General features: G+C 36.8%; 1 protein-coding gene across 4 annotated transcripts in view; it reads left to right on the top strand.

The window, feature by feature from the left end:
* AKT3 (AKT serine/threonine kinase 3) overlaps nt 1-19,659 on the top strand; it is a 284,903-nt gene that overhangs the window by 203,361 nt on the left and 61,883 nt on the right. For all 4 annotated transcript variants that reach the window (XM_029934844.1, XM_029934843.1, XM_029934845.1 and 1 more), the window contains one exon: nt 19,254-19,376. In XM_029934844.1, coding sequence (XP_029790704.1) covers nt 19,254-19,376 — 123 coding nt within the window. The remainder of the gene's footprint in view (nt 1-19,253; nt 19,377-19,659) is intronic.

Raw genomic sequence — 19,659 nt, 5'->3', positions numbered from 1 at the left:
CACTGAAACCAAAGAAGGGAAGAAATGTCCAGCGTGAGAAAAATAGGTAAAGTTAGGATGTTAGTGGCCAAGAATGGTGCCTGGGGATGCTGAAATGAGTGGTGTTGGTGATGAGAGAAGCCTACGGAGAGTCCTGGGCAGAAGGAGCCAGGCAGGAGAAGCCTGTGAAGCGAAGTATGTATAGAACACAGTAGAGTGAATCCTGCAAGGTAACAGTTGAGTAAGGTGTTTGGATTTGAAATGACCAGTTCCTAAGCAGAAGCATGGAATCTTCTTTTTCTTGGGTCGATGCAAGGTCTGGCGATAGAATGGATGGAGGTACAAGGAAGGGTTAGTTCGGAGCTCCCTGGAAGAGGCTGTGAAAGCGAATTCAAGGCAGCCTTTGGTAAGCAGCCGTCCAGCATCTGGAGGACGTGTTCTAAGAGCACTCCAGTGATGTGACCAGTGACTCTGCTGCTAGCACATCTAAATCCGCTCTCTTGGTGTAGCTCAGATATTACCAAATTTACATAAGAAGATTAGTTAGAAACAAAATCTTAATAATAATAATAGAAGTACAAAAACAACACTGAAATGCCTTTATTTAGGATTCTTCCCTAAAATCTTACTCATAGCCATATTTCTTTCCGGACCTCAGTAAACTTCTCTCTGGACTGGAATTGATAGTTAAGAATCACTGTGTAGAAATGTTTATTCATCTGATAGGTTCTTCACATTCTTCTGTTTTCTTTATGTGGATACAGATGAACTGGCACTATGCTTACTGTACACTATATTAATCTCTGAAAAAATCCATTTCATTGTTTGCATATGACTTTCAGCTTCATATTAATCTTGAGATCTTCTCATACTTCAGATTCTCATTATTTGCCCGGCATGTTTGTCTTCATTGAACCCAAATCTTGTTTTAAATTGACATGAGGCAGAAATGCCAGCAGTCAGAAATTGTAGTTCTACTTACTAATTTATGGAGGTGTGATTTAGTGTGATTTTTAAATTAAAAGTATCATTTCATATTCATAATAATGATTTTAAAATTTTTGCTAAACTTATGTGTATATAAATATCCTTATTGTTAGGAGTCAGGCAAGTTAATTTCTTTGCCCAGCATTTTAATTATTAATATGTTATGAAGTTATATCAGAATTTTATTGCTTTCATCCAATCCTTTTTCAAAACTTCCCAAGCCAAGAAAGATACATTATAAAATTCACTGTAGCACATAAAGTTTAAGGCAAAATAAATTTGGGAATATTCTTTAGTATTCTTTTGTATATACTATATTTTAGTATACTTTTATATTATGTCAAGTCTAGTTTCCTAAAACGAATCATTAAATCAACATAGCCCTGCGCCTAAGGTAATTATTCAAAGCATTGACTAGTTTCAACCTCTAAGCAGCTTACTTTCCTGTCTAGAATCTCACATGACTGGAGGACCTCGACAGGCATTGGCCGGTCTCCCCGATTCTTTCCCATGTGGTTATAGCACGGTATGGGGTGTGCATGGTCGTCAAACGTCTTACACAGAGGCTGGATTACCCAGAGTGAGCATTTCAAAAGAGTGAAATCAGAAGACACAATATATGTACAATTGGAGACCTTGAAGAAAAAACACAGGGCATTGGAACACAATACCTAAATATTAAAAAGTATAATCCTCCCACCAAAGAAAAGTATGATCCCCCACAACAGTATGTAGTCATTTGTGCTCCACACCTTTCACTTAGCATATTGCTCTTAAAATTCATCAAAATGGTTGCATATATCAGTAGCTTGTTTCTTTTTATGGATTTACTCCATTACATTGTTGTATCATAATGTGCTTATACGATCACTAGTCAATAGGAATTTGGGTTCTTTGCATTTTCTTTTTTTAATGATAAAAGCTTTTGTGACTATTTCAGTACAAAACTTTATATGGACATACATTTTTAGTTATCTTGGGTAAATACCTAGGAATGCAATTTCTGTGTTCTCCGATATGTCCGACTTCATAAGAAATCGCCACATTGCATTTTACATTTCTAGGATGCAACTCAACATTATCACCACACATGGCATGGCTAGTCTTTCTAAAATTTTACCCATGTTAGTGGGTGTGTAGTGGTATCTTGTAGTTTGAATTTGAACCTCCTGAACAACTAATAGTATTGAACATCTTTTTCTGTGTTGATTTGCTGTTTGGATATCTTCTGTCCATTTTTTAATTGGGTTGTCTTTTTTAATATTGAGTAGTCAGAATTCTTCATATATTCTAGATAAAAGTGCTTTATTGTATAGATGTGATGTTTTGCAAATATTTTCTCCCAGTCTGAGGTCTGCCTTTTCATTATTTTAATGGAGAATTTTTCTATCACCCTAACAAGCCTCTCACACTCCTTTCTAGTCCCTGTGTCCCATCACCCCCTTCCTTGTAACCACTGATACGGTTTCTTATAAGTGTCTTTTAAGGACAAATCTTTTAAATTAGATGAAATACATCTCATGAGGGTTTTTGTGTATGAGTGGTTTGTTTTGTGTTTAATTGAAAACATCTTTTCTTCACCCATGTTTAATATTTTTCTCCCATTTTTTTAAGTATTTATTTTGAGAGAGGGGGAGGGGGATGAATATGTGCATGAGCAGGGGAGAGACAGAGGGAGAGGCAGAGAGGGAATCCCAAGCAGGCTCTGTGCTGTCAGCATGGGAGTCTGAGGAGGAGCTTAATTTCACAAAAGTCGAGGTCATGACCTAAGCCAAAACTAGGAGTCACTTAGATGCTTTACTGACTGAGCTACCCAGACGTGATGCCCCTCCACAACCCATGGTTTCTTCTAAAAGGGTTAAATGTTTCAGCACTTAAATTTAGGTCTGTGATGCATTTCAAGCGAATTTTTGTATATGGTGCTATAGAAAAGTCAGAGTTCCTTTTTTTTTTTTTTTTCAGTTGTCTATCTGTTTCAGCTTATTTGTTGAAAATACCATCTTTTTCCCATTAAATTACCCTGGCACAGCTGTCAAAAATCTGTTGGCCATGTACATGTGGGTTGATATCTGGGCCCTCTGTTTTGTTGCATTGATCTATATCTATCCATTCTTATCCCTGTCACACTGTCTTTGGCATTTTTACTTTACAGTAAGTGTTCAAATTAGGCAGTGTGGATTTTTCTTTTCTGTTCTTTTAAAAAATTGTTTTGACAACCTACTTACTTAATAGTTCTGTGTAAATTACAGAATAACCTTGTTGATTTCAATGTAGAGATCTCTTGGATTTTAATTGGGATTGTGTTAAATCTGTGGATCAGTTTGGAGAGAATTGATGATGTGTTACCCATATTGTGTTCTTTTTTTTTTTTAATGTTTGTTTATTTTGAGGTACAGACAGATCATGAGTGACGGGGAGGGACAGAGGGAGGAGAAGACACAGAATCTGAAGCAGGCTTCAGGCTCCGTGCTGTCAGCACAGAGCCCGACATGGGGCTCAAATTTATAAACTGCGAGATCATGACCTGAGCCGAATTCAGATGCTTAACCAACTGAGGCACCCAAGCACCCCCAGTAATGTTGTGTTCTGATCCATAAACATGATATATCTTTCCCATTGTTTAGGTTTTCTTTAATTTTTTTGCAGTATTTTTTGGTATAGTGTTTAGTGTATGTGTCTTGAATATTTTGTTAGATTTATCCTGAATTGTCATGTTTTTGATATTAGTGTGATTGGTTTAAGCTTCCAAATTTGAATTGTTGTTGATAATATATGGAAATGCAATTGATACTTCTTAACCTTGAATCTTGCATTCAGTAGCTAAAAATATTTTTAGTAGATAATGTTGAGATTCTCTTTGTGTAGGTGGTCATATCATGTGAGAATAGAGGCAATTTTACTTGTTCTTTCTCATCTCAATCGTTTTTGTTCTTTTTCGTGACTTATCAACCATCTAGGACCTCCAGGACAGTGTTAAATAGCATAGTGAGAGCAGACATTCTTGCTTTACACCTGATCTTATGGTGGAAGCATTCATATTTTCACCAAGAAATATGTTGTTAGCTGTAGGTTTTTCATAGATGCCCTTCATTAAGTTGAAGACCTTTTTCTTTTTTTTTTAATTCCTACTCTGCTGAGCTTTTTTTTTTTTAATCCTTACAGGATGTGATATTTTGTCAAATGATTTCTCTGTATCTATTGTGATGGCCATATGGTTTTTCTTCTTTATTCTGCTAATATCCTGAATTTTCTCATTTGAGTTTCTAAGATTAAACCAACTTAGCATATCTTAGATACACTCAATCCTGTTGTAAGGTATTATCTTCTTGATGTGTTTTTGGATCCAGTTTGCAAGATTTTGTGAAGAGTTTTAAATCTTTGTTCCTTTGTAATACTGTTTAGGTTCCACATTTCCACTGCCCCAAGTAATGTCTCTGGGCTTGCACTCAAGGCAATGTTGACCTCTTGAAATGAGTGGGGAAGCCTTGCTTCCTCTTCTGTTTTCCAGTAGATTTCATCAGTGAGATGTTTGTAGGAAGGGTTTTAACAATGAGTTGGGAGGAGGGGGAATACATACATATGTAATACATCTATTTTTATGTGTATACTTATATAAAAAATAAAATGCATGGATATATTGCCATGGCATTTTATTTTTTCTTGAGTGAGCTTTGGTAGTGTATGTGTTTCCAAGAATTCGTTTCATATAATTTTTAAAGTGTATTTGCTTAATATTGTTAATGTTCCCTTGTATTGCATTAGTGTCTGTAGGAGCAGTGGTTCAGGTCTCTCTTTTTAATATTCCCATTTGTGTCTTATCTCTTTTTATTTCTGATCATTCTTCCTAAAGGTTAATAATTTTTTTTGACATTTTCAGCTGTAGGTTTTACAGATTTTTCCTCTTATTTTTGGGTTTTCTATTTCATTGATTTTTGCTATTATGTTTATTATTTCCTTCCTTCTGGTTACTGTGGGTTTAATTTGTTTTTCTTATCCTTGTTTCTTAATGTGGAAACTTACTTAAAGTATTTATTTAAATTTTTTTTCTTTTCTGATATAAGTATTTCATGTATAAACTTCCATATAGAAACCAATTTTGTTATATTTACATATGAATATTTATAGCATATTTTCAATGTTATATGTGTTTTTACATGTTTTATAGATCTCTTATTCTTTGCCTAAATTTACTAATTTCTCAGATCATGTTTTCATTTACCAGTGGACTACTTAAAGGTGTATGTTTTCCAAATAAGATTTGTTTATTCATTCAGAAATATTTAGGGGGCGCCTGGGTGGCTCGGTTAAGCATCTGACTTTGGCTCAGGTCATGATCTCATGGTTTGTGGGTTCAAGAGCCCTGTGTCAGGCTCTGTGTTGACAGCTCAGAGCCTGGAGCCTGCTTCCGATTCTGTGTCTCCCTCTCTCTGACCCTCCTTAGCTTGTGCTCTGTCTGTCTGTCTCTCAAAAATGAATAAACCAAAAAAAAAAATCTATATTGAGTGCTTATTGTGTTCCAGTCTTAGGGTGCACTGGGGTGAATAAAACAGTCATAAAATAAAGCTAACAAATGTATTATTATTATAGCAATGAACAGATGCTATGAGAGAGAAGAATGGAGAACCTACTTACTATAAATTGAGTTGCCTGGTTGGAGGAAGTTGCAGTTAGGCAAGACCTGACTGCAGGAAGGAGGGGAAGCGGTGCTGGGTCAGGAGCTGCATGCACAGAGGCTGTGTGGAGGGCAGCTCTGAGATGAAGCTGCCCCGCACAGCTCCAGGGCCAGGGTGCCGAGCTTTCCACATGGGGGTGTGGCAATCCTGTTCTCTGTCTACACCTGGAGAAGCCATACTCTGCAGTAAGTTCTTTCCCTTATGCAGTTCATATCATGCAGTTCTGAAGGAGACTTCTGAGTGAAATTTCTTAATGGGATAATTTATACATTGATTGTCTCAAATTCATAGAAACTGTAGTTTTAGTGCAATAAAAAGATGATGTGCCTTAGAGACCAGTGACCTAAGTTTGAACTCAGCTCTACCACCTAAGAGCTATGTGAATTTTATGACATCTCTAAGCCTTAGTTTTCTCAGTTCTATGATGCATATAAGAGTCTACCTGTTTTATAAGGGGTGTTCTGAGAATTATGCATGTACGTCACTTGGTACAGTGCCCAGCAAGAGGAGGTACTCAAAAATAGTGCCTAATGTGATAATGTGGGAAAATCCATTTTATTATATTTAATCATCTGTACTATGGAGATAACGTGATGTAGCTTTTGTGATTGTTGTTAGAATGCACTGCCCTCAGTGCTCAAAATGGTAATGTTTATTATTTTCATTGCATTGGTATTAGACATATTTCATAAATAGCCCAGATAGTTCACATATATCCTAATAAATATAAATATTTTAAAACAATTGCCTTGAGAACTTTTACCTTTTTAAAAGTATATTTTATTTTCCAAATGAAGAATCAGTTAATATTTAATGTGGTAGAACTGAGCAGTCTCTTCTTTATCATGTTTAGTTTCAATAAAATGTTTTCATATAAATTATTTTAATTGTAATGGTAGATTGGAAATTTAAAATTATTTTTTAAAGGAAATTATTGTTTTAAAAATTGTTTTAGAGAGAGCACGAGCAAGAGGGGGTGGAGAGGGAGAGAGACAAAATCTCAAGCAGGCTCCATGCTCAGCTCAATGTGGAGCCCAACATGGGGCTCAGTCCCACAACCCTGGGATCGTAACCTGAGCTGAAATTAAGAGTTAGACACTCAACCGACTGAGCCACGCAGGCATCCCTTAAAGGGATCACCCCTGGTTGGTGATCTAGAATTCATTTTACATTTTCATACTTGTGAGAAGAGGCAAGAAGTTGAGGCATAGGGCTTGAGGCATTTAACTGATAATTTATGGCTGTCACAGCTGCTACCAGACAACCGTTTCAGCCCCTGGCAACTGTGACCTTAGATCTGTTTCATTTCTTCTGTGGCATTGTAAAGGTTTAATTTGTATTTCAAGAAATTTTATATTTAACTATGTTCTTAAAATACGGCCTTTTTTATTCTTCTGTCTCTATCACAATTGTTTCTGAAAGAACTTTCCTTGAAAACTAATGCAGACTCTGGGGTTAGCCTGTGAAGAGGGTAGACCCTATCTAGAAAATTTAATGAATAGCCTGGTAAGTGGAAGAATACTTGCATTCGAAGTATTCTTCCATTTGAAGTAAGTACTCAAGGGTTTGTTTTGTAATGTAATTAACACTGTAGTTGTGTGGGGTAGTAGTCGCTGTAGATTGAGTATTTGTGTTCCCCCCACCACAGGATGATATTAGGAGGTGTGTCTTTGGGAGGCGATTAGTCATGAGGGTGAAGCCCTCATGAGTGGGATTAGCGTACTCCTAAAAGAGACTCCAGAGAGTGTACTCGCCCCTTCCATGTGATACAGCGGGAAGACGGCCATGATGAACTGGGAAGGAAGTTCTCACCTGGCACTCAGTCTGCCAGTGCCTTGATCTTAGACTTACCAGAGCTGTGAGAATAAATTTCTCTGGTTTATAAGGCACCCCCAGCCTGTGGCATTTTGTGATGGCAGCCTAAACAGAGGAAGAGTGCCCCATTCGTTAGTTTCCCTGTAGGTGGGCCAGAGCCACTCTCTTCATCTTGTCTTTTTGTAAACCCAGGGCTTTATTGGTCTGCACCCTGCACAGATTGACATGTCTTGTTGCTTAATTATTATCTTTAGGATATTCAGGTTTCATCTTCAACAGATATTATGGCAATGAATATAGTCATTGAAATTGAACATGTTTTGTTACTCTGGAGTTGTTTTGTTTGTTGGTTTTTGTTATTACAAAGGAATGACTAAAAGTTGTGAAGCTGTATTTGCAAGAAAAAAATTGTGTTCTAAGTCTTAGACTGCAGTGATAATTCTTAGGAACATTTTTAAGTCCAGGTTTTTTGTTGTTGTTTTTTGAAAAGTTCTATTAAAAACTAAACATTTCCAGTGAAGCAAACCATCAACAAAATTGGAGTGGAAATAGATACTGAATGGAAAAAGATATTTGTAAATAATACATTCAATAAGGATTTAAAGGTTTTTTTTTTAATATTTCTCCGTGTTTGAGAGACCAACAGAGACAGAGAGCAAGTAGGGGAGGGGCAGAGAGAGACACACAATCTGAAACAGTCTCCAGGTTCTGGGTTGTCAGCACAGAGCCTGATGTGGGGCTATGACCTGAGCCGAAGTCAGATGCTCAACTGACTGAGCCACCCAGTCACCCCATTCAATAAGAATTTAATATCTAAAATATATGAAAAACTTAACACAAGTTAGCATTTAAAAAAACAAATATTACATAATGGGCAGAGGACATACATATGGCCAACAGACACATGGAAAGATGCTCACCATTGTCATCAGGAAATGCAAATCACAACCATGATGGGATATCACCTCACTCACACCCATCAAATTGACTCTTAACAAAAAGACAAAAAATAACAGTGTTGGCAACCATATAGGGGCAAGGGAGCCCTGGAACACTGTTGATGGGAATGCAAATTGGTGCAGCCACCATGGAAAACAGTTTCTCAAAAAATTAAAAATAAAAGTACTATATAACCCAGTAAACTCCGCTTCTAGGTGTTTATTCAAAGTAAATGAAAACACTAATTTGAAAAAAATATATGCACCTCTGTGCTCATTGCAGCATGATGATTTACAACAGCCAGGATATTTGAAACCAACCTTAGTGTCTGCTGATAGATGAATGGATAAAGAAGATGATATATTTCTCTATATATAACTTGTATTACTTTATGTGTATATAATGTATGCATACTCAAACACACATATATGATATAATGTTACTCATCCATGAAAATGAGTGAAATCTTGCTCTTCATGACAATGTGAATGGACCTGGAGGGCATTATGCCAAGTGAAATGAGTTAGAGAAACACAGATACCATAGGATTTCACTTATATATTGAATCTAAAAAAGCAAACAAACAAAACAGAAACAGACTCATAGATACAGGAAGTAAACTTGGTTACCAGAGGGGAAGGGTGGGTGAAATAGGTGTAGGGGACTAAGAGGTGCAAACTTTTAGTTATCAAATAGATAAGTCATGAGGATGTGATCTACAGCGTAGGGAATATAGTCAGTGATGCTGTAATAACTTTGCCTGGTGATTGATCATAACTAGATTTATTGTGGGGGTCACATTATAATGTATAAAAATAAAAAATCACGGTGAGTCCTGAAATTAGCAGGACATTGTATGTCAATTACATTTCAATTAAGAAAAAGAATATAACTTTTTCAAAATATAGCAATTTATTTTAAAATAAACATTACAGGTTTTGTGAAGAAATAGTCTTATTCAGTAGGTTAAGATCATCTGTTTGCATTAGTGTTTTCATAATAACATGACTAAGTATAAAACACAAAGACATGTAGTCATTCCCCTAAAGGAACTTATATTTCTAAACTTTCTAAGCTTTTTGCTTGAGTAGCAAATAATTCCTTGTTTTTGAACAAAAACAAGAATACTCAGTTATTTTATATGATTTTCTTATGCTTCTAATAAAAATGCTTCATCTTGAAAAGTGTAAACCTTATTTTCCCTGTAATGCTTTGGAAAGCATCTTTGAATTTTCCTTTATTCTTTACATATTTATTGAGCATGTCATATGTGCTATGTATTAGGCTTGGTGCTGAAGATGCAAAGCTATAGCGTACTTGCATGGTCTTTATCTTTTCCCTGTGCATCTTCCAGGAAAACGAAATTAATAGCGAATTAACCTTGTCACAAGAGTTAAGAATAAAGATATTTGAAAGCTTTGTAAAGTTTTTTTCCTCTTAAAATGTAACCACGGCATGTCTATTGCAGAACATGCCAAGCCAAAAAAGTAGTTATTTTAATTCAGTTGTAAAATAAATTTATTGACTGCTTGCTACAAGCTAGCCACTGTGTACTTGGTATATGACATGAGCAAGACAGATGGTCTCTGTATATGCGGAAATCATAGTGTTTGGGGGAATTAATATCAAACAAATTATCACAAGTGATTTTCAAGTAAAAAACAAGATAAAAACGACTCTAACTCTCACCGTCTAGCAAGAATTGCCCTTCCCATGTTAATACATCCCGTTTTTACACTGTACACACATCTTCCATTTTATTCAGTATTCTAAAATATATACTAATTGTCTACTGGTTAATTTGGTAGATATACTATAATTTCCCAAATCTTACCAGATTTGGGGACATTTAGATTATTACCACAACTTAATCAACTTTGCTTGGGTATAATCTACATACAATAAAATGTACTCACTTTAAAAACACGTTGCATGAATCTTGACAAACATTTATGTGCATGGAGTCCCCATTATAATAAAGATGTGGAATATTCCCGTTGCCTCAGAAAGTTCTGACTTGCCATCTGTCACCTGGGCCTGCACCCACCCGGTCCTGCAGACAACCAGTGAGCTGCTCTCTGACACAAAAGATTTGATTTACCTTTCCTAATTTTCTTTGAAATGGAATCATAATATATACTGTTCTGTGTGTTTCTTTTCCTTAGCCTAAAATTTTTGAGTTTACCCTTTTTTGTTTGTTTGCTTGTCTTTGCATTTCTAAGTAGCTCATTCCTTTTCTCGCTGAGTCGTGAAGTATTGCATGGTTGGACGCAGGTCTGCCTGCTCGTGCACATTTGGACTGACTACAGTTATTTCCTCGTAAGAAGGCTGATACGCACATTCTTCCCTCTGGAGTAAATACTGAGGAGTATCATTGCTGAGTTTGTAGTTAACGTATGTTTATGTTTTTTTTTTAAAGTCCAAAATTGTTTTCTAAAGTAGTATCATTTGACATTTCTGATATTAATGTAATGAGAATCCTAGTTATTCCACAACACTTGGTGGGGTCAGTCTGTCTAATTTAGTTATTCTAGTCAGAATATAGACATGTATTTTTGTGGTTTTAAGTTGCCTTTCTCTGATGATTAATGATATTAAATATCTTTTCACACACTTTTTGTCTGTTCAAATTCATTTCTTATGACCTGTTCAAATATTTTGCCTAATTTATTAATTGGATTCTTTTCTCATTGTTGTCACAGGAGTTCTTCATATGTTCGGGTTACAATTAGTTTGCCAAATACACACATCAAAATTATTTCCCCCATACTTTACCTTGTCTTTTCATCATCTCACTGATACTTTTTTTTGACAATAATTGTTTTTAGTTTTGAAGTCCCAATTTATCAGTTCTTGACTTTTCTGTTTTTGTAGTTTTTCGGTTTTTTGGGGCTTGGGTGTTTTTTTTTTTTTTTTTTTGGTCTGCTCTCCAAAACTTTGTCTACCCTAAGTCATAAATATTTTCTTCTAGTACTTTTATAATTGTACCTGCTACATTTAGATCTGTGACCTACTTTAAATTGATTTTTATACATACAGAAAGGTAAGGACTGGTGTTTCTTTTTTTCCCTTCCATACAAATATCCAATTATTCCAGAATCTTTTGTTGGGTCATTCACTCTGTCCCAGTGAATGACCTTTACACCTTCGTCAAAAATCAGTTTGCATGTATTTCTTTGTTGCTGGACTTCTTGCTGTATTGTATCAGTTGATGTGGCTTTCTTTACACCAATACCATACTGACTTGATTATTGTAGCTTTAACGTATATCCTAAAATTAGGAAGAATACTGATGTTTCTCAGTATTGTGGTGGCCCTTTTAGGCCCTGTGCATTCCATTTCAATCTAGTATCAGCTCTTAATCTTTACAGAAAAAGCCTGCTGAGACTATGATGCATTTGCATTGAGTCTGTAGAACAGGCATGTTAACAATACTAGTGTTCTTATCCATGTGCCCAGTATATCTGTTTACTTGTATCTTCTCTAATTTCTATTGAAACGTTTTGTAAATTTTTACTGTGTAGGTCTCACATGACTTTTTTCAGTTTTTCCCTTACATATTCCTGGTTTTTCTCATTACCGCTTGTTTGTTGCTAGCATATAATGCAGTTGGGTTTTTGTGTATTGACCTCATATTCCCAAGGCCTTCCAAAGCTCACTTATTATTAGTTTTTTAATTTTTTTGGTAAATTTTTTTGGAATGTCTTTGTAGACAGATTGGCTTCCTGGCTGTGAATAAAGGCAGTTTTGCTTCTGTTCCGGTCTGTATGACATTTATATATTTGTTTGTCTGTCTGTCTGTGCCTCATTTCACTTGGCTATGAACCCCTGCACAATGGCAAATAAAGGAGTGAGCATCCTTGTTCCTGATCTCTGAGGGAAAAGAGATTCAGTCTGGCATTATTAAGTGTGATCGTAGCCTTTTATCACATTGAATGTGTTCTCTCCTGTTCCTTCTTTGTTAAGAGATTTTAGGATCAGTGGCCATCGAGTTTTCTGAACAGTTTCTTCTGCATTGCTTGAGATGATTATATGGTTTTGCCTTTTTTAGTTTGTTTGTTAATACAGTGAATAACATTGGTTTCAGATATTAAGCCAGTCTTTCATTCTTGGAATTAACCATCATTGGTCACATTGTATTCTCAGCCTTTGTTGGATATGATTTGGTAAAATTTTGTTAAGACTTTTTACATCTGTGATTATGAGGGATATTGATACCTTTCATGTAATGTCTTTGGTTTTGTATTAAGGTGATGCTGGCCTCGCGTTGTGTGTTGAGAAGTATTTCTTCCTCTTAATTTCTGCAAGTTGTATGAAATTGTTATTGTCTCTTCTTTAGGAGTTTTATAGCATTCACTAATATTTTATTTGCAAATTTTGGGGGAACTGCATTTAGGTTTTAAATACAAACTTATGCTTAACTACCCCATTTCATGTTCAAGTTAGGTTGTAGCATTTCACATATCATAAGACCCTTTCACCTGTACACCTTCACTTTCCCCCTTCAAGCTTTTATGCTACTATTAATAGATTTTACCTTTAGATGTGCTATCAATGCCACTATACATTGTTATTTTTGTTTTAAACCAGCATTGTCTTTTAAAGAGATTAAAAACATTAAAAAAAATTAACACATTTACCCACAAAATTATGATTTTGTAGCTTCTTTACCTTGTGTAGATCCATTTTTTTATCTGGTACTATTTTGCTTCAGGCTGAAGCATTACTTTGAACACTTAGAGTATAGTGTTTCTGGGGCTGATTTCTCTTACCTTTTGCACGTCCCCAAAAGGCTTTATTTTGCTGTCATTTTTTGAAAGATACTTAGGTGTCTATAAAATTCTAGTTTGCCTGTTCTAGATTTATTTACTATCAAGATGCCTCTCACTTTCTCCTGGTTTGCACAGTTTCTGACAAGGAGTATTCACTCGTTTTTTGGTCCCTGCGTTTAATGTGTGTCTCTCTCTCTCTCTTTTTTTTTTAATTAAACAAATCTTTTAATGTTTATTTTTGAGAGGGAGAGAGACACAAAGTGCAAGCGGGGGAGGGGCAGAGACAGAGAGGGAGACACAATCTGAAGCAGGCACCAGGCTCTGAGCTGTCAGAGCCTAATGCAGGGCTCGAATCATGAACTGTGAGATCATGACCTGAGTAGAAGTCAGACGCCCAACCGACTGAGCCACCCAGATTCCCCTTAACGTATCTCTTTACAACCACCCCCTGTCCTGTTAAGCTTTTCTTTTATCACTTGCTTTTAGCTTTTTAATTATTTTTAATTATGGTCTTGTAGGATATTCTTCACAGTTGTTTGTTTGCTTATTTTGAGAGAGAAAGAACACGAGCAGAGGAGAGGCAGAGAGGGAGAGACAGAATCCTAGTCAGGCTCTATGCTGTCAGCACAGATCCCAACACGGGCTTGAACTCAACAAACATTGAGATCATGACCTGAGCTGAAACCAGAAGTCGGATGTTTAACCATTGAGCCGCCCAGCACCCTTCTTCACATTTCTTTCAGTTGGGTTTTCTTTTGAGTCTTTGTGAATCTGCAGGCTTGTAGTTTCCATCAGATTTGAAAACTTTTTGAAAATTATTCAAGTATTTTTTTCTGTTTATTCATTCTTCTTGCCTAGTTCTGAGAGCACATTTACACGTATGGCAGACTGTGGGATATCGTCCTCCAGTTTATCAGTGTGCTGCTCATCCTTTTCATTAATTTTTTCTATCTTTAACTTTAGATTTGTTTCCTGGGTCTTAAAGTCTGTTACCATTTTTTTCCTCCAGTGTCTAACATGCTGTTAATTAAGTCAGTATTTTGGTTTGCATCTAGGATATCTGAGATGTCACCTCTTGAAGTATAATTTGGGACTTTTCACATCTCCCATTTATTTCCTTATGCTTTTGTCTCTGCCTTTTGAACTTTTAGACTGTATCTTAACAGCTATTTTATCATAGTATTCTTCCATCTCTGTCAGTTGTGTCACTGAGTAACACATTTTTCTCCTAGTAATGGGTTATATTTGCCTGGTTCCTTTTGTGCCTGATAATTTTTTATTGGAAGATGTTTTCTTGGGTAAATGGGGATCTTTTCCAGGCTTGCTTTTAAGCTTAGACTGTCCACACTAGCCTTGGCTGAGGCACTGGTGTTGCTGCGCTACCCAGGCAGGAACCTCGCACATGGTCCCGGGTGCCATGTTTCTTAGGAGGCCTTATCCTGCCAGGTGAGGACACAAAGTACTTTGGACTCTGTGTGAGCCTGTGATCGTTCCACCTGTTCTTTTCCGGGGCCTCTTGCCCTGGCTTCAGCCTTTTTCTCACATATGCTGCTCCCTACTATATGGATTTTCCCACTGGGTACAGAATTTTAAGACACCTTTTTGTTTTTCATTTAGCCATTTGGCCATATTGCTCCATTGCCTTTTTGCTTCTATAGCCTCTGAAAAATCTAGGATTATTCTCCTATTTGTTCTTCCATATGTAATGTTTCTCCACCCTCAGAATTTTTAAAAGATTTTCTATGACCAGTTTTTCAGTGATTGGTATGTGCTCTGACTTTAGACATTCCAGTAGTTTATGCGTGTTTGTGAGTTTTCATCATGTCGAGGTTCATTGAGCTATGCAGATGTATGCGTTTATCATTTTTATCCAAGTTTGGAGAATTTGGGGCATTATTTTGCAAATGTCTCCCTCCCTTTTTCAGGAACTGCCATTACACATTTGTTAGCCTCCTTGATGCTATCACCTGGTCCCTGAAGCTATTTTTTCTTTTTAGTTACAATTTATATTGTTTCTTTTACTGTGATTATATATTCATTGCTTTTCTTCTCTTGCAGTGTCTAGTTTGTTATTAATCCCATCTAGTGAAATTTTTCAGATATTGTATGCTTTATCTCTAGAAGTCTCATTTATTTCTATTTCTATCTTCCTATATCTCATGTACTATTTTAAAGTCAGTCTATTAATTCCATCATCTCTGCTACTTGAAGATCTGTGTCTAATGACTGATTTTTCTCTTGGTTATGGGTCCTATTTCCCACATCTCCTTATGTCTGGTCACTACTGATTGCATACTAGATTATTGGAATTTTACATGGATGACTGGGTTTTGTTGTCTTCCTCGTATTTGTTAGCCTTGATAATGTAGGTTTAACTTCTACTCTGGTTTTTTTGAAATGCCTACTGAATCCCTGGTGGTTCAGTAATGACACTTTTTTGACTGATTAAAAGTGGAATGTCTCTCAGCTCTGAGTGAGCTCTGGCAATTATTTGGCACCCAGACTCCTTCTCTGCTGCTCTGCCTAGACTTTAACCTCACACACACGGCTCACTACTCCGCGGCATACTAAACGATGAGGATTTGGGGTAGCTTCTTGCTCACTGGTGTTCTGTTCAGCAAATGCAGTCTACCTCACCCTCCTCAAAATCTGCTCTCCTTCTCCAGTGCTGAGACCTTGAGTCATGCTTGGAATTTCCTTTCTGCCAGTGACGTTCCACCCAGTGCCCTTGCACACAAGGCAGGTGGCTTTAGGACTCGCTATTTGTTTCTCTTTTCAGAAGGATCTTGGTCCTGTGCTACCTCTTGTCCAATATCTAAAAAGAGTCCTGTTAAATGTCTTTCCCAGTTGTCATTTTTTTGTCTTATGTATTTCTGCCCAGTTGTGTAGGCAAGAGGGTAAATCTGTCCCCATGGACTTTTTATTCTAATTTTCTAGTTTTTTAATTATTAGTTAAATATATTATGTTTAACTATTAGTTATATCAAGTTTATTTTCATATGGGATTAGATGAGAAATCTAATTTTTTTCAACATGGTACGAAGGCTGTGTTCACATTTTTGTCATTGTATACGCCGCTACAGGGAATATCCTTATGTAGAAGACTTATACGTTTCCTTTTTTTGAAAAGGAAATTTATAGAAAAGAAACTGTAGAGCTTTAAAAATTATCAGAGTATCTATTGCCTGTTGCCCTGTGAAGAGTTGCTACCCACTTACATCCCAGCCACGAGCACAGAAAGACACTTAGCTCACAACACTGTCATTGACAGTGTTCTTTCTGGAATGCTCAGTTGCCTCATTTACGTGTTTATCTCCACTTTACTGATTATTATAATGTGGCATGTTTTCATAAACTGTGTTCATTTGTATTCCTCTCATTTTAATTGTCTATGTCCTTTTCTCTTTTTCCTTGTGTCTAATGACTGATTTTTCTCTTGGTTATGGGTCCTATTTCCCACATCTCCTTATGTCTGGTAACTACTGATTGCATACTAGATTATTGGAATTTTACATGGATGACTGGGTTTTGTTGTCTTCCTCGTATTTGTTAGCCTTTTAATTATTTTTCATAGGATTTCTTTATATCTGTATGCCATCTTTTTCTCTTCCTAGTGCCCAACACAGTGACTTGAAAGTAATTAATGCTCACTAAGTAGAAAGCTGGTTTAAAGCCAAGGTAGAAGCTGAGAAGGAATATCTAGAGAGTAAGCTAGAAAATCAGGAGAGAGCTGTATCACCAACGGCAGGGAGCACGCTCAAGAAGGGCCAATAGCTGATGTCCTCCGTTCCAGACCTGCAGACTGTACATAGGTCATTGGGTTTGGACAGTAAGAGACTCTGGGTTATCATGGCAAGAATAAGCTCCATAAGCTCCATACAAGCGCATGTACCAGAGGACAGCAGATTGAGAAATAACTAGAGTCTTCTCCTTAAGTATCATGTTTTTTTTAACTGATACTTTTATAGCAATTGGCTGGGAGACAAACTGAAGAATATGATCTAAGTGAAACTGTAGAAGCCTGCACATATTATGTTGATTGATTTAGGGGTGTCTTTATCTTTTGTGCGGTAGATAAGTAGGGAGGCTTGACATTGTTGTAAGAAAAGTTAGAAATCTAAAAGTATTTTCATCCCATTAGCAGACTGTCAGAAATCTACACAGAGATCACAGGGGTTCCTTCATCCAAGTTAGTGGTATTTTGTATAAAGGATGACAGAAGTTATTTGGCCTGGAAATTTTTCAGAATGGTTTTACTGATAATGGGAACTTCTTTCTACTTCTTGTCCTCATTTGAATGGTTATGCATTAATAATATATGTCTGCCTGTAAAAATTAGTGAATTTTGAGAAATATCCCTGAGTAATTATATGGAGTGGTTTTATATTTGGCATGCTATATTTGATCACTTGTAAGACAAATTTAACATTTCTGTAGTCAGAATGCCTTCTATATTGCCTTTTATATTTGACAGTTTATTATAGTTTTAATTGACAACTCTTTTTTTAGTTTATTTATTTTGAGAGAGAGAACACTTGTGCTAGCGGGGGAGGGGGAGGGAAGGAGGGAGAAAGAAACTCCAAACAGGCTATGCGCTGTCAGCATGAAGCCCACTGTAAGCCTTGACGTGGGGCTTGACCCCACGAGCTGTGAGATCATGACCTGAGCTGAAACCAAGAGTCGAACACCGAGCCACCCATTTTCTCGATGCCAAAATGGTGATGGAGTTCCAATCAAGAACATCTTAGATGTGACAAAATAGCATTAGAGTTTAGGGATTCTGTGCTAGATATTTTAGTTTGACTATAACTGACGTTGAGCCGGTCTTTTTTTTGACAGTTGTAACATCATGTTATCTACCACTCTTTACTGTGACAATGGGTTGTACATAAAATTTATCTTAAAACAGTGATAGATTCTTCAGTAGAGGTGGAGGAGGAAGAAGAGAAGAAATCTGTAGGGAACCTTTTTACGTAGCTTAAATTATGATTTGCTGTGTGAGGAACAAATCTTGGCTAACCGTAATTCTTACATGTTTGTAGGAACACTAAGTCCATAATCCATGTGAAGGTGTAGTTAATTTCTGATCCAGTAGTCAAGGACACACTGATTGGTTCATTTCTTTAGTCACAGACCTGTATTGAGCACCTACTGTGATACCTAACAATGTACTCAGCGCTATTAACAAATCTTCATTGTTCTTGGAGGATTTCTTAATACAGTAAAATCGTACATTAAGAGTCAAATCATAGCATCTGGAGCCTGCTCCTTCCTTATATGCATTGTTGAACGGTAAGGTGAGAAGGACAGTGTTGTAAATAAGGAGGTGGCCTAAATGCATAGCCAAGTGCTTGGCCACCGTGGGCACCCAGAGGACACTTGTGAATCCTGTAGGTGATTCATAGGAAGGGAGTCAGTTTATGGTTTTAAGTGATTATCTGAGGAGAAATTGGTGTTGTATTTATTATTGAAATAACACTACACGGGGAATAACGGGAGCTCCTCAGTCCACTTTGGCCATTACTGAAATAAAAACTTGAAGCCTTATGGCTTGTCATCGTAGGAAACATTGATTCAAACTTTGAAAACATTTCCAGGGAATCTCATGAATCATCAGCAGGGTGGAAGAAAGTAAGTTCCCATTGATTGTTTTCGCGAATCAGCAGGCCTTCCTTTGAAATCAAATACAAATCAAATTACCAAGTAGAAATATTACCTCTCTGTTCATTTATTTTAATAATATCTTGATACCTAATGCTTGAAAGAGTGAAGCAACAGGACCGTGAGGGGGAGATGCAGTCTTAGGATGCATACTTTTTTCCTCTGGTAAGTGAAGGTTAAATGGGTAGCAAGCAGAATGCCTTAAACAAGATTGGTATATTGATTAAAACGCTGATTTAACAGCTCGCAGCCTCCCCTCGGAAACCTGGAGAAGATAAGCCAGCTGCTGTGTAAGAGTGCTCCGCGTCCACTGAGAGCACACTATCTATCATCACAATATGGTGATGAGAGGTGTTTTATGTTTGTGTTAATTTCCCCCACTAAATCAGTAATTATTACAATCCTGTCCCTGCTGTTTACCCTGCAGCTGTTTTTCCATTTGTCGAGAGAGCGGGTGTTCTCTGAGGACCGCACGCGCTTCTACGGCGCAGAAATTGTCTCTGCCTTGGACTATCTACATTCCGGAAAGATCGTGTACCGTGATCTCAAGGTAAAGAAAAAAGTAATCAAAATTTGTTTTTGCAGAGACTACAGGGACAAACACAAATTACAAAGTTATACAGTTTGGAGAAAAGCAGATTTAGTTGGGAAAGAAAAGCACTCTGTTTAAGAATGTAGTTTATTGTATTTGACAGGAATTCCATTCACTGATACATACGCAGTTCCTTTCTGCCCAAGGTTTTGAAGTGTCTGTTTCACTACTTTGGTCCGCTATGACCTGCCAATAATTGTTGCATTTTTCTGGAACTTTGTGAGTAATGTTAAACATGTGA

The sequence above is a fragment of the Suricata suricatta genome, chromosome 3 (genome assembly GCF_006229205.1).
Source record: "Suricata suricatta isolate VVHF042 chromosome 3, meerkat_22Aug2017_6uvM2_HiC, whole genome shotgun sequence".
Classification (NCBI taxonomy): Eukaryota; Metazoa; Chordata; class Mammalia; order Carnivora; family Herpestidae; genus Suricata; species Suricata suricatta.
The sequence above is the reverse complement of the archived record's forward strand: the minus strand, read 5'-3'. Positions and strand labels throughout refer to the sequence as shown.